At 35.8% G+C, this 21,468-nt stretch overlaps 1 protein-coding gene across 1 annotated transcript; it reads right to left on the reverse strand.

The window, feature by feature from the left end:
- Positions 1-19,815: 19,815 nt before the first annotated feature.
- LOC149227155 (histone H1.2-like) lies at positions 19,816-20,560 on the reverse strand. The gene is made up of 2 exons (XM_089375432.1): positions 20,447-20,560; positions 19,816-20,358 (listed from the first exon to the last, which is right to left on the reverse strand). Exons 1-2 carry the CDS (start codon positions 20,558-20,560, stop codon positions 19,816-19,818), a joined length of 657 nt encoding a protein of 218 aa, XP_089231558.1.
- Positions 20,561-21,468: the final 908 nt, after the last annotated feature.

Raw genomic sequence — 21,468 nt, forward strand, 5'->3', positions numbered from 1 at the left:
TGGTTAGGCATATATATATATATATATATATATATATATATATATATAACCTGCCATCTCCAACCATCGGTAAGTAGCTTTTTGAAGTGTTTCAACCAATCAAAAAAATGAAATTTTATTTATAAAAAGTAAAAAGTAAAAAATAAAAAATAATTATTTTATTTACAATATATTCATAATAATTGTAATTTGCATAATATTATAATAAATTATAGGAAATTTAACAAATTTTTAAAATTAAATACATTTATTGGAAATGTTTACTAAATATGTTATTTACCTAGTCCAATTAAATGTTTGAAAATTATTTTTTTTATAATATTGAAAAATAATATTTATTTTTCAAAGTTAAACATTTTAAAATATTGGTCAATGCTAAGCTCGTATTCGTCAACATGGAAATGAATTGCTAGAATTCTCCCTTGGTGGGGGCTATGATAATATATATATATATATATATATATAAGAAATTATAAAACATCTAACTGTATGTATCATCAAATTTTTAATAAAACTTAAAAATAAAAATGTCCACAAGGCGCAAAATAGACAGTAAAAAGGTGTTTTGTTAAGGTAGTCCATGGTGAAAAGGTCATTGATTCGAAACCTCCTAGGAAAAAATCCAACCATGCGAAGGGCTAGTGTGACTCAGGACGGGTCCGATAGAAAAGTTATGAACTTAACGAGAATCGTACTGAGTTTTATTTGTTTTAGTAGTCGCAAAAAAACAAGATTTTCATGTCGATTTTGAAAAGATTTGATGCAACATCAACTATTTTTTTGGGAGCATATTTTTGACACTTTAATTTTTCTTATGTATTAAGTATGAAAATTATTTTTAAATATTAGTGATTTTCAGAGTGATTTTAAAAAGTGTTGATGCAATATCAACCCTTTTTTTTAAGAGCTTATTTTTGACACTTTAAATTTTCTTATGTATTAAGTATGGATATATTTTTTTAATGTTGGTGATTTTCATATTGATTTTGAAAATCATTGATACAACATCAACTTGCTTTTTCCAGGGGCATATTTTTTACACTTTAAATTAGTTTTTGTCTTAAGTGTGCACATTTTTTGAAATGTTGTTTATTAAACGATTATTCATGTTGTCTTCTTTTCATTTTATTCCCAAGATGTTTTTTTTAAAAGGGTTTTTCAAGTTTGTCTTTTTTTTCTTTTCTTTGAGAATTTTTTGTAATCAATTTTTCAATTTTTTTGCAAAAAAATAAAAATAACAAAATCAATATTTTGAAGTTAGGATTTTTTTATATATTTATGTATCATTTATTAATACTTAAATACACATAAAATAACTGTCACTAAAGTAGCAATTCTAAACACTGGCAGGATGGAGAAAGGGTGAAGCTCGAGGCGGTTAGGGTTTGGAGCAAGACCAAACTGGTGCAATTTTGGGGTGCAGACTGTCAACAGATGTCGTGGTCAAAGGCGTGTAAGGTGAATTTTGGCGATCTATGAAGTGGGTTGTAACTTTTTGGGCATTTTACCTTTTAGAGAAGGTTTTTACAGGGCTTTCTTATACATTATGGTGTAATTGGGGAGGAGCGGCGAGGTGTGTGCTGCAAGATGAGGTGGGAAGACTAGTTTTGAGTAGTGATGGATTTGGATTTGGTCGAATTTGGTTTGGAAAGCCCTATGAGTGGGCCTAGTTTCTCCTCTCCTGTGAATATTAGGGCTTTTGTTGTTGAGAGGGAAACACATGTTGATCCAACTGGACTCTCGAGGCTTCAGGTGGGTGCAATAAATAAGTTTGGGGGGTGTTTCCATACTATCGACCATTTAGTCGTTGTGATGGTGAACAAAAGTTGGAATGTGGGGTCATCAGCCATTGGTAGTAATTTCCTCACTTTGTTTGTTGGTATCCCTTCCAACCTCTTGGAATCAAGTCACACTGAGAAGTAGGGGCGAGGGATTTTGTAGTGAAAGAGGTAATCAAGGTTACATCTTAGGAGCTGCAGGGCCTTGGAACCCTCAATTTTTCAAGGGGTGGTGGTCTTGCAAACATCTTCAGTCCAGGTAATTCTATGTGTGGCCTGAGAGAAAGAGGTTTAGTATTTGGCCCTTTTGTCAGTATTTCTTATTCGATAGTTCTTGTGTAGCAGTCAAGATTTGAGGTGACTTTTTCCTCGAATAAGGTCTTGAATTCAAATGATACTCTCATGACCCATGTTGAAGTAGTTAGGGTGGTCGTTCGTCAACAAAAATCTAACCAGGGTGTCGATGGGGAGGAAAGACCTGAGGCAGAGTGTAGTTTTATTGAAGCCCCTTGCAGAGTAGCTCGGGTTTCTAGAAAAACCAAAACCCTAAAAAGAAAATTAGGGTTATGAAATGTGAAAGAAGGCATATTCAATATAATTTTTGCATTGGTGAAGACATGGAGATGGATAAAGCGATGAAGTAAGCCGAGAAATCCCTGGTCGAGAGGGCGAGGCAGAGATTATTGAGCGTGGAAACCTTGGAAGCTTGGAGAGATGAAAACATATCTTGAAAGGTATCATCTCCTCAATAGGTAAGATTACTTGCAAAATGGTGGTTTCATCTGTTGTTTAAATCCAAGGCAGAGACAAAGCATATTGTAAAAGAGGTATGGTTTGTGGATTTGACCCTTGTTGCTTTTAAGTTTTGGTCCCCATTTTTTTATGCCCAAAGGGAAAGAATGGATGTGATTCCCATCTGGGTTTGCATTCCAAGACTTCCATTACATATGTTCAACCATGACAACTTTATGAGTATTGGTAATACCTTGGGGAAGTCTGTGGTAGCAGACTACTCTTTCAAAGAGACTAAGGACTGGTCGGTGGCTAGAATTCCTGTCATCTTAGAGCTGAGAAATAAGTTGCTTTAAACCATGAACATTGGGAAGGATAAAGAATGGTTAATTGATCTATATTATGAAGGGATTCCCTTCTGATGCAACAAATGCCATAACTATGGCCATCTTTCGGGAAATTGTACGATGTCATTTAAAGAAAATCAGTTCCATCTTAGGCCTAATAAGAAGCAAAGAAAAATTGGATGAGTTGGGGCTTCTAGAAAGCTTGCACAACCTATGGCTAGGGTTTTGAAGGTGTCAAAGACATATATAATGGGGACTAGTTCTGATTTGATGGTTGAGATCGAAGTTCCTGGAAATGGGGTTGCGGCTCTGAGGGGGAGGAGACTATTGTTTCAAATAGGGTATAAGTCTTAGAGCCAGAAGGGGAAAAGGATGCTGGTGAATGTGGTCCTGGGGCAATAGAGGTTGGAGAGGCGAATATCCAAATTCCAAATTCTTTGGGGCCAAGGTCTCAACTTGAGGAGTGTGTGGAAATGGACATTCATCTAGAGAGAGACAACTCTTCAAAGGGTACTTCTCCTCCCTTCTCCTCTATTACTTTATGTTTCATTTCTACTCTAGTAATGGATCATTGTAGTGATTCTCAAAGTATGGAGGATATTCAAAATATGGTTACATCCCTCTCCCTAGAACAAATCACATTCCATCTCCTGATTTCCCCTGGAGGGTCTTCTACTCCCTTTTTAACCTTTGAATTGGATTCTCTGTAGAATAAGGTATTTATTCCATCCGATACAACTTAAGATCGAGGCAAATCCCCCCTTACCTGAATGGTTCTACTGGTGGATTAGGTAAGATCCCCATTTCTTTGGTCTAGAGATATAGAAGGGGGAGGAAATCACATTTATCTCTTGTAAGGCTCGGGATAAAGAAGATCTAGTCTCAGACAAGAAATCCTCTATTGATAAGGCCCTTAGAGTGTTGAAGGCCTTTGAAGTTGGTTCCCAATGAAAATCATTTCTTTTAACTACAAAGGGTTAGAAAAAAACTCTAAAAAACTTGCCTTTAAAAGATTGATTCAGTTAGAAGACATTCAAGTTATTTTCTTACAAGAAACTGTGGGGGAAGGGAATATTATCTTTGATTTCTTTGAGCGATCCTTACCTTTCTAGAATTTCATTGGGATAGATTTTATAGGTCGCTCGGGGGACATGACTTTGGGTTGGGATTCCCGCAAAATTCAAGCTCTCAATTCTTGGGTTTCTGCTTTGGCCTTGGGATGGAATGTTTCTCCATAGAGTTGGATTCAACTTTTTCCTTTCTTAATATATATGGACCACATGAAGACAGAATTGGTTTTTGGAATGATTTGTTTCGGAAGTCTGTGACTCAAAGAGATAATCTAATATTCATAAGGGACCTCAACTTCTCCAGAGGGGAAATTGAATCATGGGGATAGAGGGCAAGACCTGATGTGATCACCGATATTTTTCCTCATCACTTGGAATCCTGCAAACTCATTAACCTTGATCCCATCATGCTAAAGCTTACCTAGAGGAATAAACGAGTAGGGGAGGAAAGAGTGGCACAAAAAATTGACATGTTTTTTATAATGAAGGCCCTAGTGCACAAGTTCGGTTTCTTAAGACAATGGGTGGGTACAGGTGGAGAATATGATCACTCTCCATTCCTTCCAAAACTTAAAGGCCAATCTTGGAAACCTGTGAGCCCTTTCAAAATTTTTGTTTAGTGGTTACTATATTCCAGTTTCAAGACTCGGGTTAATTCAAACTGGAGGCGTATCGTCTAGGGTCCTTGGTTATCAGCAGCCTAGCAGTGTGAAGACAATCTAAAAAGGATCAAAATTCTCACTAAGGAATGGGAAGCTAAGAAAAAATTCAAGGAAACTAAGGAACATCAAAAGATTGAACAACTTCCAAGCATAGTATCACACTCTCTGGAGGAAGGGTTTAGGGATCATGATTCTAGGAGGAGATGGGAAGGTTGTTATCCAGGAGAAAGGAGATTCTTGTTGTTGTGGAAGCTAAATGGAGACTAAAAATTTGAGTTATATGGATGGGGAAAAGAGATGAAAATACAATTTTTTTCCAAGCTTATGCGAAGAGTTGTAAAATGGAAAATACTATTTGGAAAATGGAAGATAATTTGGGCAGAACATTTAAAACTTTGATGGCCTAGCTGAACTGGTTAAAACCTATTTTACAAATATCTTCTCAACTCCTGCATATATATCAATAGTTGATATTATCCAAGTGGAAAACCTTTTTTCCAGGTTTTTGGAGGAAGAAGATAACCAAACTCTCATCCAGGAGGTCTCTAAAGATGAGCTAAAATATGTCCTATCTAGCTTCCAAAGGTACAAAAGTCTAGGCCCGGATGGGTGGAATGTGGAATTCTTTATTGAACTCTTTGATTCGATGAGGGGAGGGTGGGGGGGGATCTCTTGAAAGTGATCAATGAATCAAAATTAGAAGGAAGAATTCTTCTAGCCTTTAATTCAACCTTTATTGCACTAATATCCAAAGGTGACAATCCTTCCTCTTTTGAGGAATTTTGTCCCATTTCTCTTTGTAAGTTTATTTATAAAATTATTTCCAAGGTGATCGCTCAAAGAATCAAGCCCATCCTATCAAAGGAAATTTCCAATGAACAGATTGGGTTTTTGGAAGGGAGACAAATCCATGAGGCGATTGGAGTGGCACAAGAGTTCCTTCATACTATGAAAACTCTGAAACTCAAAGGAGCAGTCATAAAAATAGATCTTTCTAAGGCATATGATCAAGTGAGTTGACTCTATATGCCTCTCCTTCTTAATCATGTGGGCTTTGAAGTTCCCTTTATAAATCGGATTATGAGTTGTATGATGTCAGTTTGTTTTGCAGTTATTATAAATGGTGCAACATCCCTTTTTTTAGAGTAGATAAGGGTCTCAGACAAGGTTTCCCCTTATCGCATCTCTTTTTCCTATTAGTAACGGAAGGTCTTAGTAAGATGTTGAAGGACACCAAATATAGAGGTGATTTCAAAGGAGTAATTTTCACTCGTGCTTTTGTTATTTCCCATATTCTTTTTGTGGATGATATACTGATACTCTGTAATGGTGAGATAAGGGATGCACAATCTATTCATGAAATTCCAAACCTCTTCAACAGGGATACTGATATGGTTATAAATGCAGTAAAATCTAATATTACCATACACAATATGGATCCTCGGGAAATCAACAATCTTAAAATGTTTATTCCTTTTGAGATTCTAAACTTTGATTCAAGGCTCAAGTATTTGGGTTTTTGCTTGAAGCCCAACTTCTATAGAAATGAAGATTGATCTTGGATCTTGGATAAGCTATAAAAGAGACTTTCATAGTGGAGCCATAGATGGCTTTCAAGAGCTGGGTGTCTAGTATTGGTTAAATTGGTACCTTAAGCAATTATTGTGTATTGGATGTCCTTGGCATGGATCTCAAAGGGGGTTTTGGAAAAGGAAAGAAGGATTTGTTTCAAATTTATATGGGAAGGGACGCAAGAATATTTTTTATTTCCATGGGTTAAATGGTATTGGATTACAATTCCCAAGCTTCTAGGTGGTCTAGGGTTTTAAAAATATTTTCCTTTTCTCAAAATCACTTGCATCAAAATCTGGGTGGAGGCGCCTTACCACCTCCAAGCTTTAGATATATGTTATCACAGAGAAATACATTAGGCCAGATTCTCTCGAGGATTGGATCATGCATCCTAATAGAGCAAGAGATAATATATCAACTGTATGGAGGGTTGTGTTAAACTCTTTTGATCTAAATTATCTTTTCCAGGGCTTGCATGGAGGATAGGGAATGCAAACAAAGTGAGACTTGGTTATGACCCTTGATCAGGGAGAGGGGAAAGTCATTTTTCATCTAAAAATCTCATTACATATCTTTAGTATGAAGGTTATACTAAACTCTGTTATATTGGTAGCCCTACAACAACAAATTTGAGGTTGCAGGGATGGATTAATTAATGGAATTGAACATTCCTGAGGATTTGCATGCAGAATGGGGATAGTACTTGGATGCCCTTACTTGAGCTAACATCAGATTGTCGAACCGTGAGGATGATCTTGTTTGGGCCTCCTCCCCTCAAGGGTTATACACTCCAAAGTTAGGATACATTTATCTGAATGCTAGAGTTCATTTGGCAAAGCCTGAATGGTAGTGGAGGGTAGTTTGGAAGGCAAAATGTCCTCTAAAAGAGAATTTGTTGTGTTGGTGTATCATCATGAATAAGGTGCCTACATGAAAGGTGATGCAATGCAAGTTTTTCATTGGGCCAGGGTGGTGCTCCCTATGCAAAGGGGTCGAGGAATTAATTGATCACCTGTTTGTGACTTGCCATTTCACTCAACATGTTTGGAAAGATTGTAGCATGAGCTTGAGTTTACAACTTATTTGGGACATGCCATCCTTTGCAGCTACTGCGAAAATCTAGTAGCAAGATAAGTCGATCAGAATCATCCATGCACTACCTCTTATATTATGTTGGGGAATATGGATTGCTAGAAACACGTAGATATTTAATGATCTCACATCTTGTCCGGGGAAAAATTCTATTGAGGGTATTGCTATACTAAAACTCTTTCCACAATTCAAAGCTCAACAACCAATCAAACCTATTTTAGAGGAAAATCTAGACAAATCAATGCCTTGGGATTCTTTGATGCGGCTTCACAAGGGGGAGGAGCCCAAGCTGGTCGGGGCTTCATTCTTAATATGTCTGAGCATCATGCATATTATATCAAAATTGATATGGGTTATGGAACAAACAACTAGGTTGAAGCACTTGTGTGTTGATATTTGATTGCTTTCATCATTGAAAAGGGTTGTGATAGGATCCAAATCTATGGGGATTCCATGTTGGTGGTCAATTGGGTAAATGTTGTTCAACATTGTAGCAACATTCATTTGGTTAATATTGTGGATGATATTCGTATTACGAATCTTTCTTTTACATGCTTCTCTTGCAGGCATATCTTCAAGGACATGAATCAGGGAGTCAACAGGCTTTCTAAGGGAAACATTCTTCTGGATCGCGGGTTCTGGCAAGTGGCTGAGTTGTGAGGCTAGGACTGACCATATTATTACCATAGGCCATATATGGATAGGATACAAGTAGCATGAGGCATGGTTTAGCCCATGCTGGTTTTACATTTTTTAGACACCAGTTACAATTTTTTTTAGCTACACGTTTTTGCTTACTTGTGCATAGTGGTTAACTGTCATTTTGTGATACTCCCTGTTTGCAAATGGTTTTTTGTTGTCAGTTTTGCAATGACTTTGTATTGTCTTCATGCTTGGAACAAATAATGTTTTGTTGTATTTTGGGGGGATTTTTGTTCTATGTTATTGGCTCATGTTTATGTATCTATGAGTTGGGCTTTCCTTGCTTTTGGCTCTGTCTAGGTGGGGGGAGTCTTTCTCCTAGTGCATATGATAAATGTACTTTTGTTTGAAAAATGAATGAAATTACGGTTTTTTCCTTGGGAAAAAACAATTTTAAACACTCGAAAAAAAAGAATATACATTTTGCATATAAATATAATAAAAAAAGGTACATATTTTGACCTTTTCGCTACAAATGACATGTGAAATAAAAGATTTTAATGGAGTAAATTGAATCAAAAAAGTTGAAAAAATAATAAGTTTTATGAATTTTACATCCAAAGATGATAACATTTGATAAAATTTCAAAAAATAATAATTTAGAAAAAAAAATTAGGTAAAAACAACCATTCAAATGTTTAAAAAATAATAAAAACAACTTAAAAAATTAATATATATATATATATATATATATATATATATATATGGAAAAAATAAATACAAATTTAAAATAATATACAACAATTAAAATTGATTTTTTTAACGGAATAAGAAAAAAAAATTAAACAATTATGAAAAATAAAATAAATAAATAAAACTAAATTTTTCAAAAATTGGAAAAAAACAACAATATTAAAAAATTAAAAATAAAATTAAAATAAATAAATAAAATTTAACAAATTGAAGAAAAACAACATAAAGGAAAAATGAAATATAATTTAAAATAATAATAATAATAAAATGAAAATAAAATAAATAAAGATTTTATAAAAAAATTCAAATAGATATTGAAAAAATAAATAAATATTAAAAAAAATTGAGGTGTAGGGATCGACGCCTGACCTCATCGCCAAAGGGCCACAAGCAGCGCGACTAGCGTTGGGGGCTCTCATTGCCCTTTGGCACCGGGGTATGGTGGGGCTTCGATCCCAACCCTACGCCAAAAAAAAACATTTTTTTTTTGTTTTGTCTTTTTTCAACTTTTTTAATAGTAATGGGTACATTACACTAGGCACAATCGGTAACTTTGTAAAAATGGTTGTCACTATTCCGCATGCTAGAACCAATATTTCAAAAATTCCACAAGGGCCAACATGTCTCTAAAGACTTAAATCTACGCTAATTGGGACACAAATCATAAACCATACCACTTGAGCTAAGTTCTTTTGACAACTTTTTCAATGTTTTTTTTAATATTTATTTTTTTATTTAAAAAAATTGTAATATTTTTTATTTTTTTATTTGTTTTGTAGTTTAATATTTAATATTTTTAATTATTTAATTTGTTGTTTTTAACTTTTAATTTGTTTTGTAATTTAATATTTAATATTTTTAATTATTTAATTTGTTGCTTTTAATTTTTTGGGTCAATTTTTTATTTCTATATTTCTTTTGTAAGTTTGGTAGTACTACATCTTCATCATGTCCAATTTTCACCCCGATCGAGGGGGGATAGCACAAGATTTGAACCCAAGACTTCTGATTTGGTGAAACTTCATTTCCACGACCATTGCCAATTGAGCTACCCCAAGCGGGCAATTTTTTATTTCTATTTTTAGCTGTGTTGTTTAAGGAGTTTTTTTTTCCATTTATGTTTTTGTTTTTCTCCTCTTTTTTACTTTACAAAAAAAATAAATAATAAATTAAATAAATAATATATATATATATATATATATGATGATGATGGTGATGATGATTAATGTCCACTAAGACAAATGCGGCCTATCAGACCTCAAGAAAAGAAAACGAATTTAGTTGTGATTCTTCAAAATCTTGTTTCTATGATCAAAGAGAAGGGAAAGAAGTGCTCCAAGATCACTATGGTTGGGTTGACTTAATAAGTCAAGAAGGTTGGAAGTGTGGCAGATGTTACGGAATTGAGAGTGCATGTGATAGATTCCACCTTCTTAGTATCACAAATCTGACAGATTCTTTCTTCCCAGCGAGTCTTGGGAGTAGATTGCCGCCCGATTTCACTTTGAAGCTCATGAGAATAAGTTCTTATACTAGAGATGTTCATTATTTTCTTAGTGTTTGTTAACAATGGACCCCTACCATTTTTTCTTTTAGTTTTTTAGTTTCCTTAATTCTAGCACACTTCACTATTTTTGTCAGTTTTTCGGGTCCTAAAATTTCAAATCCATTTCGAGGCCCTAAATGATGTTCTTTTAGGGAAACCGGGGCCAATAGAGGATTTTGACTAATGATGGTCGATCGAAATTTGTAGTCCTCGGATAGATATTTCTAACAAGGTATTGTGCGCGTCAAACGGAGATGGTATGCCAAAGTTACGACCCCGGGAAGTTGATGTACCAATTTACCCAAACGGAGCAATAGTTTTGGCGCTTCATCTCCTAGGGTTAGGTTTTTGGATGTTTAGGGTTTCCCATTATTTCTCAATAATAAATAGGCCTCTGAGTCTCATTATAACATAGTTTAGAGGCATGTAACTGCCACATCTCTTCTCAAAGATAAGCTACCATCACCCGAGCTAGTTTATTTCTATTTTGTCTGTAAGCATATTTTAGTTCTTTGATATTAATGAAATTAAGTTTTATTTCTGCCGCATCTCTGTGTTTATGGTTATATCTGTAATTTGTTTTCTTCGTGTTTAAATTTGTATTAAACACAAAGAGATAATTTTGGTTATCAAAGGTGGGGTTGATCACTTTCTTATAGTATCTTAGCTTCCTTTTACCCTCCAGCTCCTTATCATCCCACATCTTGTCCTTAAAATTGGAGGTAATAGCATATTTGACACTATCCTTGCTTCCCATGATGATCTCCTCCTTAATCCCCCAATAGTTGAGCCAAGATTGGGCATCCTTATGCCACCTGCGCTTGAGGCAAAGGAGGGGGTTTTGACTAGAGTTAAAAGAAATTTTTGGGAGCCTCTTGGGGTCCATGTTGTAAACATTTTTCTTATACATAAGATATCTAAACATAATCGTACTTTCAATTGGGAACAGGCCAACTTCAATCAAGAGGATATGATAGGGAGTATTTTTCTTGATCTTTAGGTTATAGGTAATGAATTGCTTTTGAACCATCTCAATCTTTCTTTATGACTCTTTGGATATACTGCAACCCCAAACTTCACATTCATATAAGACAACAAGGGTGACAAGAGTCTCGAAGAGGAACCTCATTTTACTCCACGTGCAAAGATTGGCCGACTTATGCTTGTCCATCCTCCAATAATCCTTTTCTCGATGCTATAATTCAAGTTGAGATGATGAGGAAAGTCAATACCCAAATATTTATAAGAAGAAACATGCTTTAAGCGATGGTTATCATAAAATAAGCTACCATGGGTGCTCTTTTTGGATTTAATGATCATGACTTTATTCTTGTTGGTATTAACCATCATACCCATCTTGGAGCAGAACACGTGAAGAATCTTGAGCTGCTTGAGAAGGTCATCATGGATGTTGGACACCTAATCCTCTACAGGTTGGTGTGGAATGTGAACAACCACCGGAGTCCAAGAGACCACTTAGAATATGAATCCAAGGGTCACACCAATGTACTATATATATGTATCATTGTGAATAATAGAGGCAATTCAATGTTTATCTTTCATATACGTTGTTTACATTCCATGTTTGTTTCACATGGTATCAAAGCTGTAGGCGTATTCATGCCATGCTCAAGTGTGAGCCACTTGTTTTGTGGCCTTTTCCTACATGTCAATTCTTCCTTGCTACCATACCCTGTTTCCCTCATCAGAACTGCTGCCTATGACCATTTCTCTTTTGGATTCTGCCTTGAAGAGTGATTGGTCCAAGATCTGCACACTAGCCTACAAACCAAAGTTTCTGTCCATCTGATTTTTTCTCTCAAACCGTTGTGAGATATTTTTATGTGCCCACTATATTTGCAATTGTTTATATGACTTTTCTAGGCCTGAAATCTCCTCAGTGTTGTCCTTGGTAGTTTCTCTTCCCGATAAATTTCTCTCTTGATTATCTGATTGCTTAACGCTCACTGTGGTAATTGTGCACTCAAAGAAGCTCTATCCTTGCTCCTGAAATTTTAATAGTTTGATCCTCTGCATTATTCTATGTAATGCACTATCTTGTGTGCTCTGCAACTCCTTTCATCCACGTAATTCACAACTAATGAATGGATTGTGGCACCTCCCAATAAGAAACCATGGCTTCTTTTGTTATATGACTATAACTTGTTGAAAAGATTGTCCCTCACCTTCTTAAAGAATCAATATGACGTTGCCAATTTTTGGGTGGATGCATTGGTCGCAGGACTTTTGTTTGGAAACAATCGAGTCTTTTAATATTGGGAGTTATTTTAATATTGTTTGCAATCCTTTCACAACAAATTCGATAGAACCCTCTCTTGAATTCCGAATTGGGTTCGGTGCAGCAGAAGCGTAGTCTCGCAGTATGCATAAATCTTGCAGCGGCAAGGTTGGGAGATTGTGGGAGAAGTATTTGACATGGTATCCCTGACAAAGCGATTCAAAAGGGTGTTATTTAATGGAAACGACTATCAGTACTTGGATTCAGAAGGGTTTGATTAAGGAGCAAGTGAAAAAAATGATCAGCTTCAAAAATGTTGCTGGGCTCCTTGCAATAATGCCTGTAATTTAATGGATTATATCAGTGCGGTCACAAAAAATTTATCTAGGCAAGAAAGTTGTTTATATATGTTCGGATTCATGAAATTTGACTGAGTATAAGTATAGGAGTTTTTATATCCTGGCCTGCTGAATGCCATCCCTTTTTTACTGTATTTGTTTGTTCCTATGATTTTGCAAGGTGTTTGACCTAATCAGTTTTATGGCTATTTTTGTTTAAAAAACATTATATTTGCATTTAATGTATAGTGGTAGTGAACAGGTGGAAGCCTAAACATTATTTTGGAACAGAACTTCGACTTTTAGGAGGATCATTTGGAATGTGATTTATTTACATGCAAGGACATTTGGTCACTTTCTTCAGAAAGGAAATTTGGGTAGAAACAATTTCCTATCTTCGAACCAGTGAAGCTTAACAGGCTAGAATTGCGAGAAGCCTTTTGTAGCCAACCACATTATGGAATGAATTATTGAAAGAACATAGTTGGAGATGCTATAGTCAGCTATTGCACATTATAAATGGATGGATTTTCATTCATTGCACTGTGCACATTATTAATGGTATTTATATGAGACATCTTATCTTGATTTCAAATTTTTAATAGACCTGAGCTCTGAGAACGTGAGTGTGAGAGATGGAGACGAAATATGTGAGAAAGAAAAATTTCACCAAGATTTCATCCATCCATTGCAATGACATTGTTTAGTAAAATGCTTAATACTCTGACCATGGTATTTATAATAAACGTTGGCTTAATGATATTGCTTTCATTATTGACATTTGTCATTTCTAATTCTCTTTTTCTTTTGAAAGGAGATTTATCTTTCAAAAGTTGTCCGTGACACTAATCATAGTTTCATCGATGTTGGTGGATGCACATAGTTCTATGTGCATTGAACCTCGAATGGAGTTATTAAATGGAGCTGTATACTGATGCATTGGCTCATGATCTTGCTCCTCCATCATCACAGTAAAAAATTGTGAAGTGCCTATGTCTATGTGCATTTGTGTTTCATTGAAAAGGTTGTTTGGTTTGTTGTTGCATTGAGGGGTCGTTCCATTTATGGTTTCTACCACTTCTAGAGTCTAAAGAACTTTGCTCCTAGAATTTGAAATCACTATCCCAGAGAAGAGTTTGCAATCTGCAAAAAAAAAAATGGAGTATTTTGTTAGAAATCTGAAAGAGAGCCAGAGATATTGTACACACAACACAAATCACACATTATATTTTATTGATATCAAGGTTTACATATTTATAGTATCTACATCACTGACAACGACTCATCTAGATAGCTATTACAACTCACACATAGGAAACTAGCTACTTCTAGATTGACACCTAGGCCTTCACAATCGCTACTCACACATGACATGGAAGCATTACTTCAAACACCCTCCCTTAATGCTTACATGTAGAGAATATAAAAAATCCCACATTAAAACAATAAATAAATCTTTGTCACGTTTGTATGATATGGTCATCATCAACACCCACATCCACTCTGGAATCTCGCAAACACCGCTCTTTCACTACCACATCTTTGAGCTGTCACTTGACCTCCATTTAAAACGTAACTGCCTCTGACCATCGTTGATGAACTTTGCAAAATTGACGCTTCACAACCTCTGACCATCGTTGATGAACTTTGCAAAATTGACGCTTCACAACCTCCCGAAGCGCAACGGGTCAGTGTCAACACTAAACCATCCTTTGGAACTGCGACCATCTATGAGTTGACAACCCTTTGCATCCTTCATCAGTTATCTAAGATAGCATTTTGGATACAGAATGTCTTCAGCAAACAATTCTACAACTTGACCTTATCAAATAACGTGTACTATCGCTCCTAGAGCACAACGGGTGAGACCAGCTTGACCTTATTAAAAACTACCTGTGACCAATGCTCTTGGAGCACGAGGGGTTACATTAGTCTGTTAATTAGTTGACATGTTATTTGTGGTTCGGCATCATATTTTTATGTACCAATTTAACTTTACAACCGATAAAAATACAAATACAAATACGATTCCTCACACACTTCCCTGTTTAATTTTTATTTTTTTAATCATAAAAAAAGATAACAAAAAAAATAGAATTGGCCCAACATAGGCTCATGATGGGATGATCCTCGTACGGGCTTTTTTCTCTTGTAACAGTGGTCACGAAATTTTGATTCATCTCATTTTTGGTGCAGTCAAACAATTATTGGACCCGTCTCACCCATATGACACACCTGACATCGGCCATGGAATTTTGATAGTTCTTTGGGACTCATTCGCAAAGCTTTCATTGGACATTCAGCCATATCATTCTGCTCAGAAGGTGCACACTTCCATTCTCGGAACTATTGTTCAACGAAGCAGATTTTCGGCTGAAGAAGAAAGTTGAGTAGAAAAATACTTTTGGACTTGGAAATTGAGGGCTCGCCGCGACAGAAGTTTTGAAGCCAAATCCTTGCATGTTCCTGCACAGTGGTTTGCACAACCCCAACTTCTCGTGGACCACACTGATGACGAAATCTATGCATTAAAACATGAATTTATACTGTCATGATCGAGGCGAACACTGAGAATGCCATTGCTTTGTAGATAATTACTATGAATTTGTTGCGTACTGATTGATCTTATACCAGAAACACTTATCCACATAGAACATGAAGGTATCTGCATTAGCTGACCTTTTGAATTTTCTGAGTAATAGCCTTCCGGAGGTGAGCAAGTCACGACCTCTGTCTCAGCGCATATTTTCATTGCCATGCCTTTTGATCTCACCGCGACATAGGAAGCACCTCCTCACCCATCTCTAAATTGGTCGAGATTATGGTACGGAGATAACCAGACACTTATGCTTCCGCTTGTAGGTTCTTTTTCTTGCCTTAGTGAGTAAATTCGGGACGAAGAACCCAAACACTGCTTAAATAGAAAAAATAAACAAATCTATATTACACACATGAACACTTTGTTAATTTATTTACATAGCATCAATAAGTTCAACACTCTCTCACATTTGCGTGGCCCTCTCTCGAGGGAGTTAATCCAATACCCTCTCTCATACCATGTTAGAAATTTAAAGAGACCCTATTTTATTGATCTCAAAGGTTACATATTTATTGTATCTAGATCGCTAACAACGACGCATCTAGATAGCTATTACAATTCACACATAGAAACAGACTATTTCTAGATTGAAACCTAGGGACTCACAATGACAACTCGCACATGACATGGAAGCATTACTTCCAACATATTTTTTGGTAAAAGTTGATTTTCTCGTGACATTGATGTTGTTGTCTTTGATATTTTTAGTTGCTCCCCTATTTTTATTCTTTGATATTAGAATTCGTGTACAAGATGCACAAGAATTGCATGTAGAAGCAGAAATCCAATACCTAATGAAGCAACAGAATTGCATGCAGAAGCAGAAATCCAACCTGCACTTCCCGAGCAGACGTCCTTTCATATTCCAGATTATTCCAAGCCCATTCAATTTCAAAGTGTTGGGTTCCTTCATGGCGATTCACCTTCACTTATTCAATATTATGCTCCTTCACCTTTGCAGTCAAAAGTTGTTAAATGCCAACATTGTGATCGAGTTGGCCATATGAAGGATCATTGTTTTGATTTCACCCATGTGAGCATTGTCATAAAACTACTCATTCTTCAAACATATGCTTAAAAAAGAAGCCTCCTGCAAGAACAAAGATTCATCTCCGATGGATTGCTTCTTGGCAATGGGCTTCAACAGCCAAGAAGATATTTCAATCATATGTCCAAACTTTTTCTAGAGTATTGAATAGTCTTGCAGTTGAGTTTTCTCCATCATCTCACCTTGGCTCTGACAGGGGGGGAAGTGATGGTCATCTACAAGTTTTAAAGCCACATCAAGCAAGCCTGAGCCACAACGTGCCATACCATATTCAAAGTTTTAGCCAGAGACAAAGATGCCCCTTAGCATGCCTTCAGTTGGTGATGCCTCTTCAAAGAATTGGGGACACTTCCTCTAGCAGAATACTTCAACTTCTTGCCAATCTTGGAAGAGTTCAAGGAATTGCATTAAGCATTCCAGAGTTGGTGGTCATCCCTAAACCATCACAAGTTGATACCTCCCTTTTCAAGTTGAAGTTCTCCCTTTTTATGCGGGGTGAGACCTCCCTTTCAAGGTTGAAGGTTTCCCTCTTCAAAACATGAGGAGCACTTCCTCTAGCACAAGACCTTAGCTTCATGCAAGATTTGGAAGAATGAGTACTTCATGCATCAATGTTCCAGTGTTGGTGGTCATCCTTAAGCTACCCCCCCTTATACCAAAATTTAAGAGAGCACATTCAACCTACTACTGCCATGCATTTTTGTACATTTTGTATTATAGCTGTCTTCTTGGACTTATACATACCCCTTTGGATTAAGGGGGGAATGTTGGACACCTAATTCTCTATGGATTGGTGTGGAATGTGAACAGCCACCAGAGTCCAAGAGACCACTTGGAATATGAATCCAAGGGTGTTTACATTCCATGTGAGTTTAACAATGGATTTTTTCAAAAAGAACAATATCATCAGCGTAAAGGAGAAGAGTAATGACAATACCAGCAAGCTCGCTGCTCTTGCAACCTACAGTATCTAGACACCTCTAGCTTATCGATGTATATGAAAAAAAGGGTAGGGAATAGAGAACACCCTTGCTTAACTCCGATATTGCATTTAATGTCTTTAGACCACCCTTCCTTGGTCTTAAGCTTGGTAATGACAATCTCATAGAGGCAGATCACAGTAGTCCTCAATTTAGGAGGGACCATGATCTCTTCAAGTCTCTCCCAAAACTTATCTTGAGGAACAATGTCAAAATCTTTTCTAAAGTCAACAAAACAACAAAAGAGATCGGATTTACTATTGTGACATTCCTCTGCAATGATCTTGAGAGTGACAAGGTGGTCGATAATCAAGTGAAGTCTCCTAAAACCAGCTTGTCCTTTAGCTCTTTTACCATGGTTTTCAAGCCAAAGGCTGAGCTTCCTTTCCAGAATGAGACCATATAGCTTTTCTAGGATGTAACTAATCATAATGGTCATGTAGTTAGAGGGAACTCTTTTGTCCCCATTTTTAAAGATAGGCACAATAAAGCTTTTTCTCCTTATAGTTTATTTTTGGTTTTTTTTCCAATTTTTTTATACTTGAATTTTATTTCTTTTTCTTCTTTTTAATTTCTTGAGGCACAAGCTTTTCTTCAAGTTTTGCACTCAAAATGAGTTTTGCATCCAAAACTTGTTAGGAATGCAATCAAGATGGGTCTATGTTTGTTTTTAATAAATTATATTGTGAAGAATGATATTAAGATAAGTTGAAAAAATATAAATAAATAAATCAAGGATTGTTTTTAATATGTATATATATTCACAACATTATTATGGAAATATATATCTATATCTATATATATATATATATATACAAAAGCATGTCGAATATCAAATTTATGACCAACTATGACATGTTTGAGCAAAAAGCAAGCATACAAGGTTGGTCTAAAATTGTGTTTTCTAGTCATAGATTGAGCTAATGCTAGCCATGCGCATTACATAGGAAACAAAGTGGCCTTTAAAACCCATGATAGGCACATAAGAAAGAAACTAAAAAACATGTGAAAACTTATTGTAGCAAAAACTAGGCCCATGAATAGTGGCAATGAGCCACAACAAGTCCATATTGTCATCTAATTGTTTTGGTGCAGACATCACCGGAGGTGGTTGTTCACTATCCTTGAGCAAAGCTACTTCTAGAATGACACCCTTCACTTAGAGAATGGAAAAGACTACTTAGAGAATGGAAAAGACTAAGGCTCTAAGAAGAGTCAACAATAGTTGTTGATCTCAATCTAAAAAAAGCAAACTCTTTTTTCATATCAATAATATCTAAAACAACCATATAATTTTATCTATATCTATATTTAGTATTCAAATCTCTTCTTCCAATCCTAAAAGAAAAAATCTATAATATTTTACACTTCATGACATTTCACCATCATTTTGTTTTCCTTTCCAACCTTTTGCATTCGATTATTTTTTTTTTATCTTTATGATATTTCATAGATTCAAGGTTTCATTTTTGTGATATCACATCTCACTAGAGTTGTATTCATGTATTCATGGTAAGCTTTAAAAAAAAGGCTTCAAAAATAAATATTTTCCAAAATCAATTTTACATTATGATAGTTCTTATCAAATAAACCTTTTGACACGATACAAAAGTTCCTTCCGACAAGAAAAAAACTTCAACATTGCGCATCATGTCACTATAAAACTAAGCTTTTTCCCTGCAACAGCATTATATAAGAGACTTTCTTCATACAACATTATAGATATTCTCAAACTTGAAAAGCGAAAAATAATATAAGATATTCTCAAACTTGAAAAGCGAAAAATAATATAATACACGTTGCAATGTATATTACACTAAAAAAAATACATTTAAATAATTTTTTGCTTTCCACACAAAATAATACATGTGATACAAAACTCCAAAAATGATATGTGAAAATGTGTAGATTCAAAAATAACTAATCATTCGCCCTCACAAACAATTAGCAATTTAGTTGTTTTAGTTTAGTTTATAATATACTATGTACAAACCTAAATTAAATACAATACAATTCTGTGCCATGCTATGCAAACATCCCTGTGCAAAATGATCAATGTTTGAATCAATACAGAAATTACAAGTCTTCAACTCACTCACAGAAAACCATTAAAAACCATTAACCAACTTTATAGTTATAATAATAATAAGAAATCACCCCATTGGTCTTCACTGAGTGATAATTCAATTCCACTGAATACATCTTGATCTACCCATTGCTGTTTTTTATTTCAATTTAAATTAAGACCAGATAAAATTATAATCCGGAGAAGTCAAACCCTGAATTCCGTACTATTCCACTCTGTAAAATGAAAGAGCGATGATCACAAAAACGAGTACAGATATGGATGGCAACAGCAAGCCATGCAGATGCCAAATATCACATTAATTTACAGTTAGAAACATAACCGACACATCTCATTTCTTGGCCTTCTTTGCAGGAGGCACCACTTTCTTGGGCTTCGGAGGAGCCGCCCTCTTTACAGCCTTCGCAGGCTTCTTGGCGGCAGCAAGCTTCTTTCCAGGAGCTTCTTTCTTCACAGTTGCCGCCTTCTTAACAGGTCCTACTGCCTTCTCTACCTTTTCAGTGGACGCTGCAGGCTTCGGCTTGGAGACCTTAAGAGCCTCGGCTACTTTGGCGGGGTTTTTTGCAGGCTTCAAAACCTTCTTGGGCCCAGGCGCCGCCCTGGGCTTAGCCGCAGGCTTATTGGCCAGGGATTTTGGCTTCACAGGACTGGCGGCATTCGTCTTCACCGACTTCTTCAACTCCTCCGAAAGCTTGAAAGAGTTCTTGACCTTGGTGAGCTTGCCAGACCTGACAAGATTTCTCAGTTGAACTGTTAGCAGCTTCTTGAAATTGGCAGGGAGTTGGGACTGGTACTTGTTGCCGATATAGGCTGCTATGGCATACTGGCTAGATCCGGTCCTCTCTTTCAAATAAGTAATCGCTTCCGTGATCATCTGTAGAATAAAAGTGAAAAAGAATGAGACCCCTGCGTTCAAAATATAAACTTAGAAAAAAACAAAATCAGAGGCCAAGAATTGAAACCTGGAGATAAGTAGGATGAGAAGGTGGCGGTTTCGATCCCTTGGAAACCCTCAGCTTCTTTTCTTTGTCAACATTGTTGACTACAGGCTTTGCAATTGTCTCACCTGAAGACATTTGTTTATATCACCAAGTTACTGAGAAACTACAAAAGAAAATGATACCAGCAAACGAGAAGACGAGATCTAGACACACAAATCGAAAATGCGCAGAAAAATTTGGAGAAAACAAGGTTTGGATGGTAGAAAATGTATTGTTATGGGTGGTTATATATAGAGGGGAAGACGAGGGTACCTGGAGATGATCACCGCCCCAGGTCGGCCGACAGGTCACCAGCTCATCTTTCCGCCATGCAGTTCATCCGACGGCCAGGAATCGCCCGCTTGTCCTCCCACGGATTGAGTATTCAAGCGGGAGTCGTTCTTGGCCGTTGAAATGCTTTACATTTACTATTTTAAATAATCATTTAAATTACTAAGAAGAAAACTTCTTAAACTTTGGAATGGTGCGTTGAAGGGTATATGCCTTACCAGAATGAAGAGATGAAAAGATTCCTTTTAATGTTATTTAAACATTTTTTAATTAAATATTTTATTTTTAAATTTATAAAATTTTCTTTTTCATGAATTTTTTTTATTTTTTTTTCTATGGGTAACTAGGTTGTTTTTAAACATTTTTTAATTAAATATTATATTTTTAAATTTATAAAATTTTCTTTTTCATGATTTTTATTTTTATTTTTTTTTCTATGGGTAACTAGGTTGTTTTTAGATTGGGTCAAGTTTTTCTTATTGAATGGAAGAAAAATAATTAATTTATCATCAAAATGAGGGTTGGTCAAGCTTAGTACACACTTTGGGATAGTTTAATTCCACCAAAGTAGAGCTTCTTGGGATAATTTAATTTCCCAAAATGAATCCTAGCTAGGTCCCTCTAGGTTTTGATGCCCTATGAGATAGTTTAATTCCCCAAAATAGCTTCGTTTAATTCCCCAAAATAGCTTTTTTTTTTTTTTTTCCAGCTGG

Source organism: Pinus tabuliformis, chromosome J (genome assembly GCF_031772625.1).
Source record: "Pinus tabuliformis cultivar Carrire ecotype Pingquan chromosome J, CPIR1, whole genome shotgun sequence".
NCBI classification, from domain to species: Eukaryota; Viridiplantae; Streptophyta; class Pinopsida; order Pinales; family Pinaceae; genus Pinus; species Pinus tabuliformis.

Coding starts and splice junctions, on each gene's coding strand:
- LOC149227155 (XM_089375432.1), bottom strand. CDS start 20,560: ATGTCTTCAGGTGAGACAATTGCAAAGCCTGTAGTCAACAATGTTGAC. Junction 20,359..20,446: donor CTCATCCTACTTATCTCCAG/GTTTCAATTCTT, acceptor TTTATTCTACAG/ATGATCACGGAAGCGATTAC.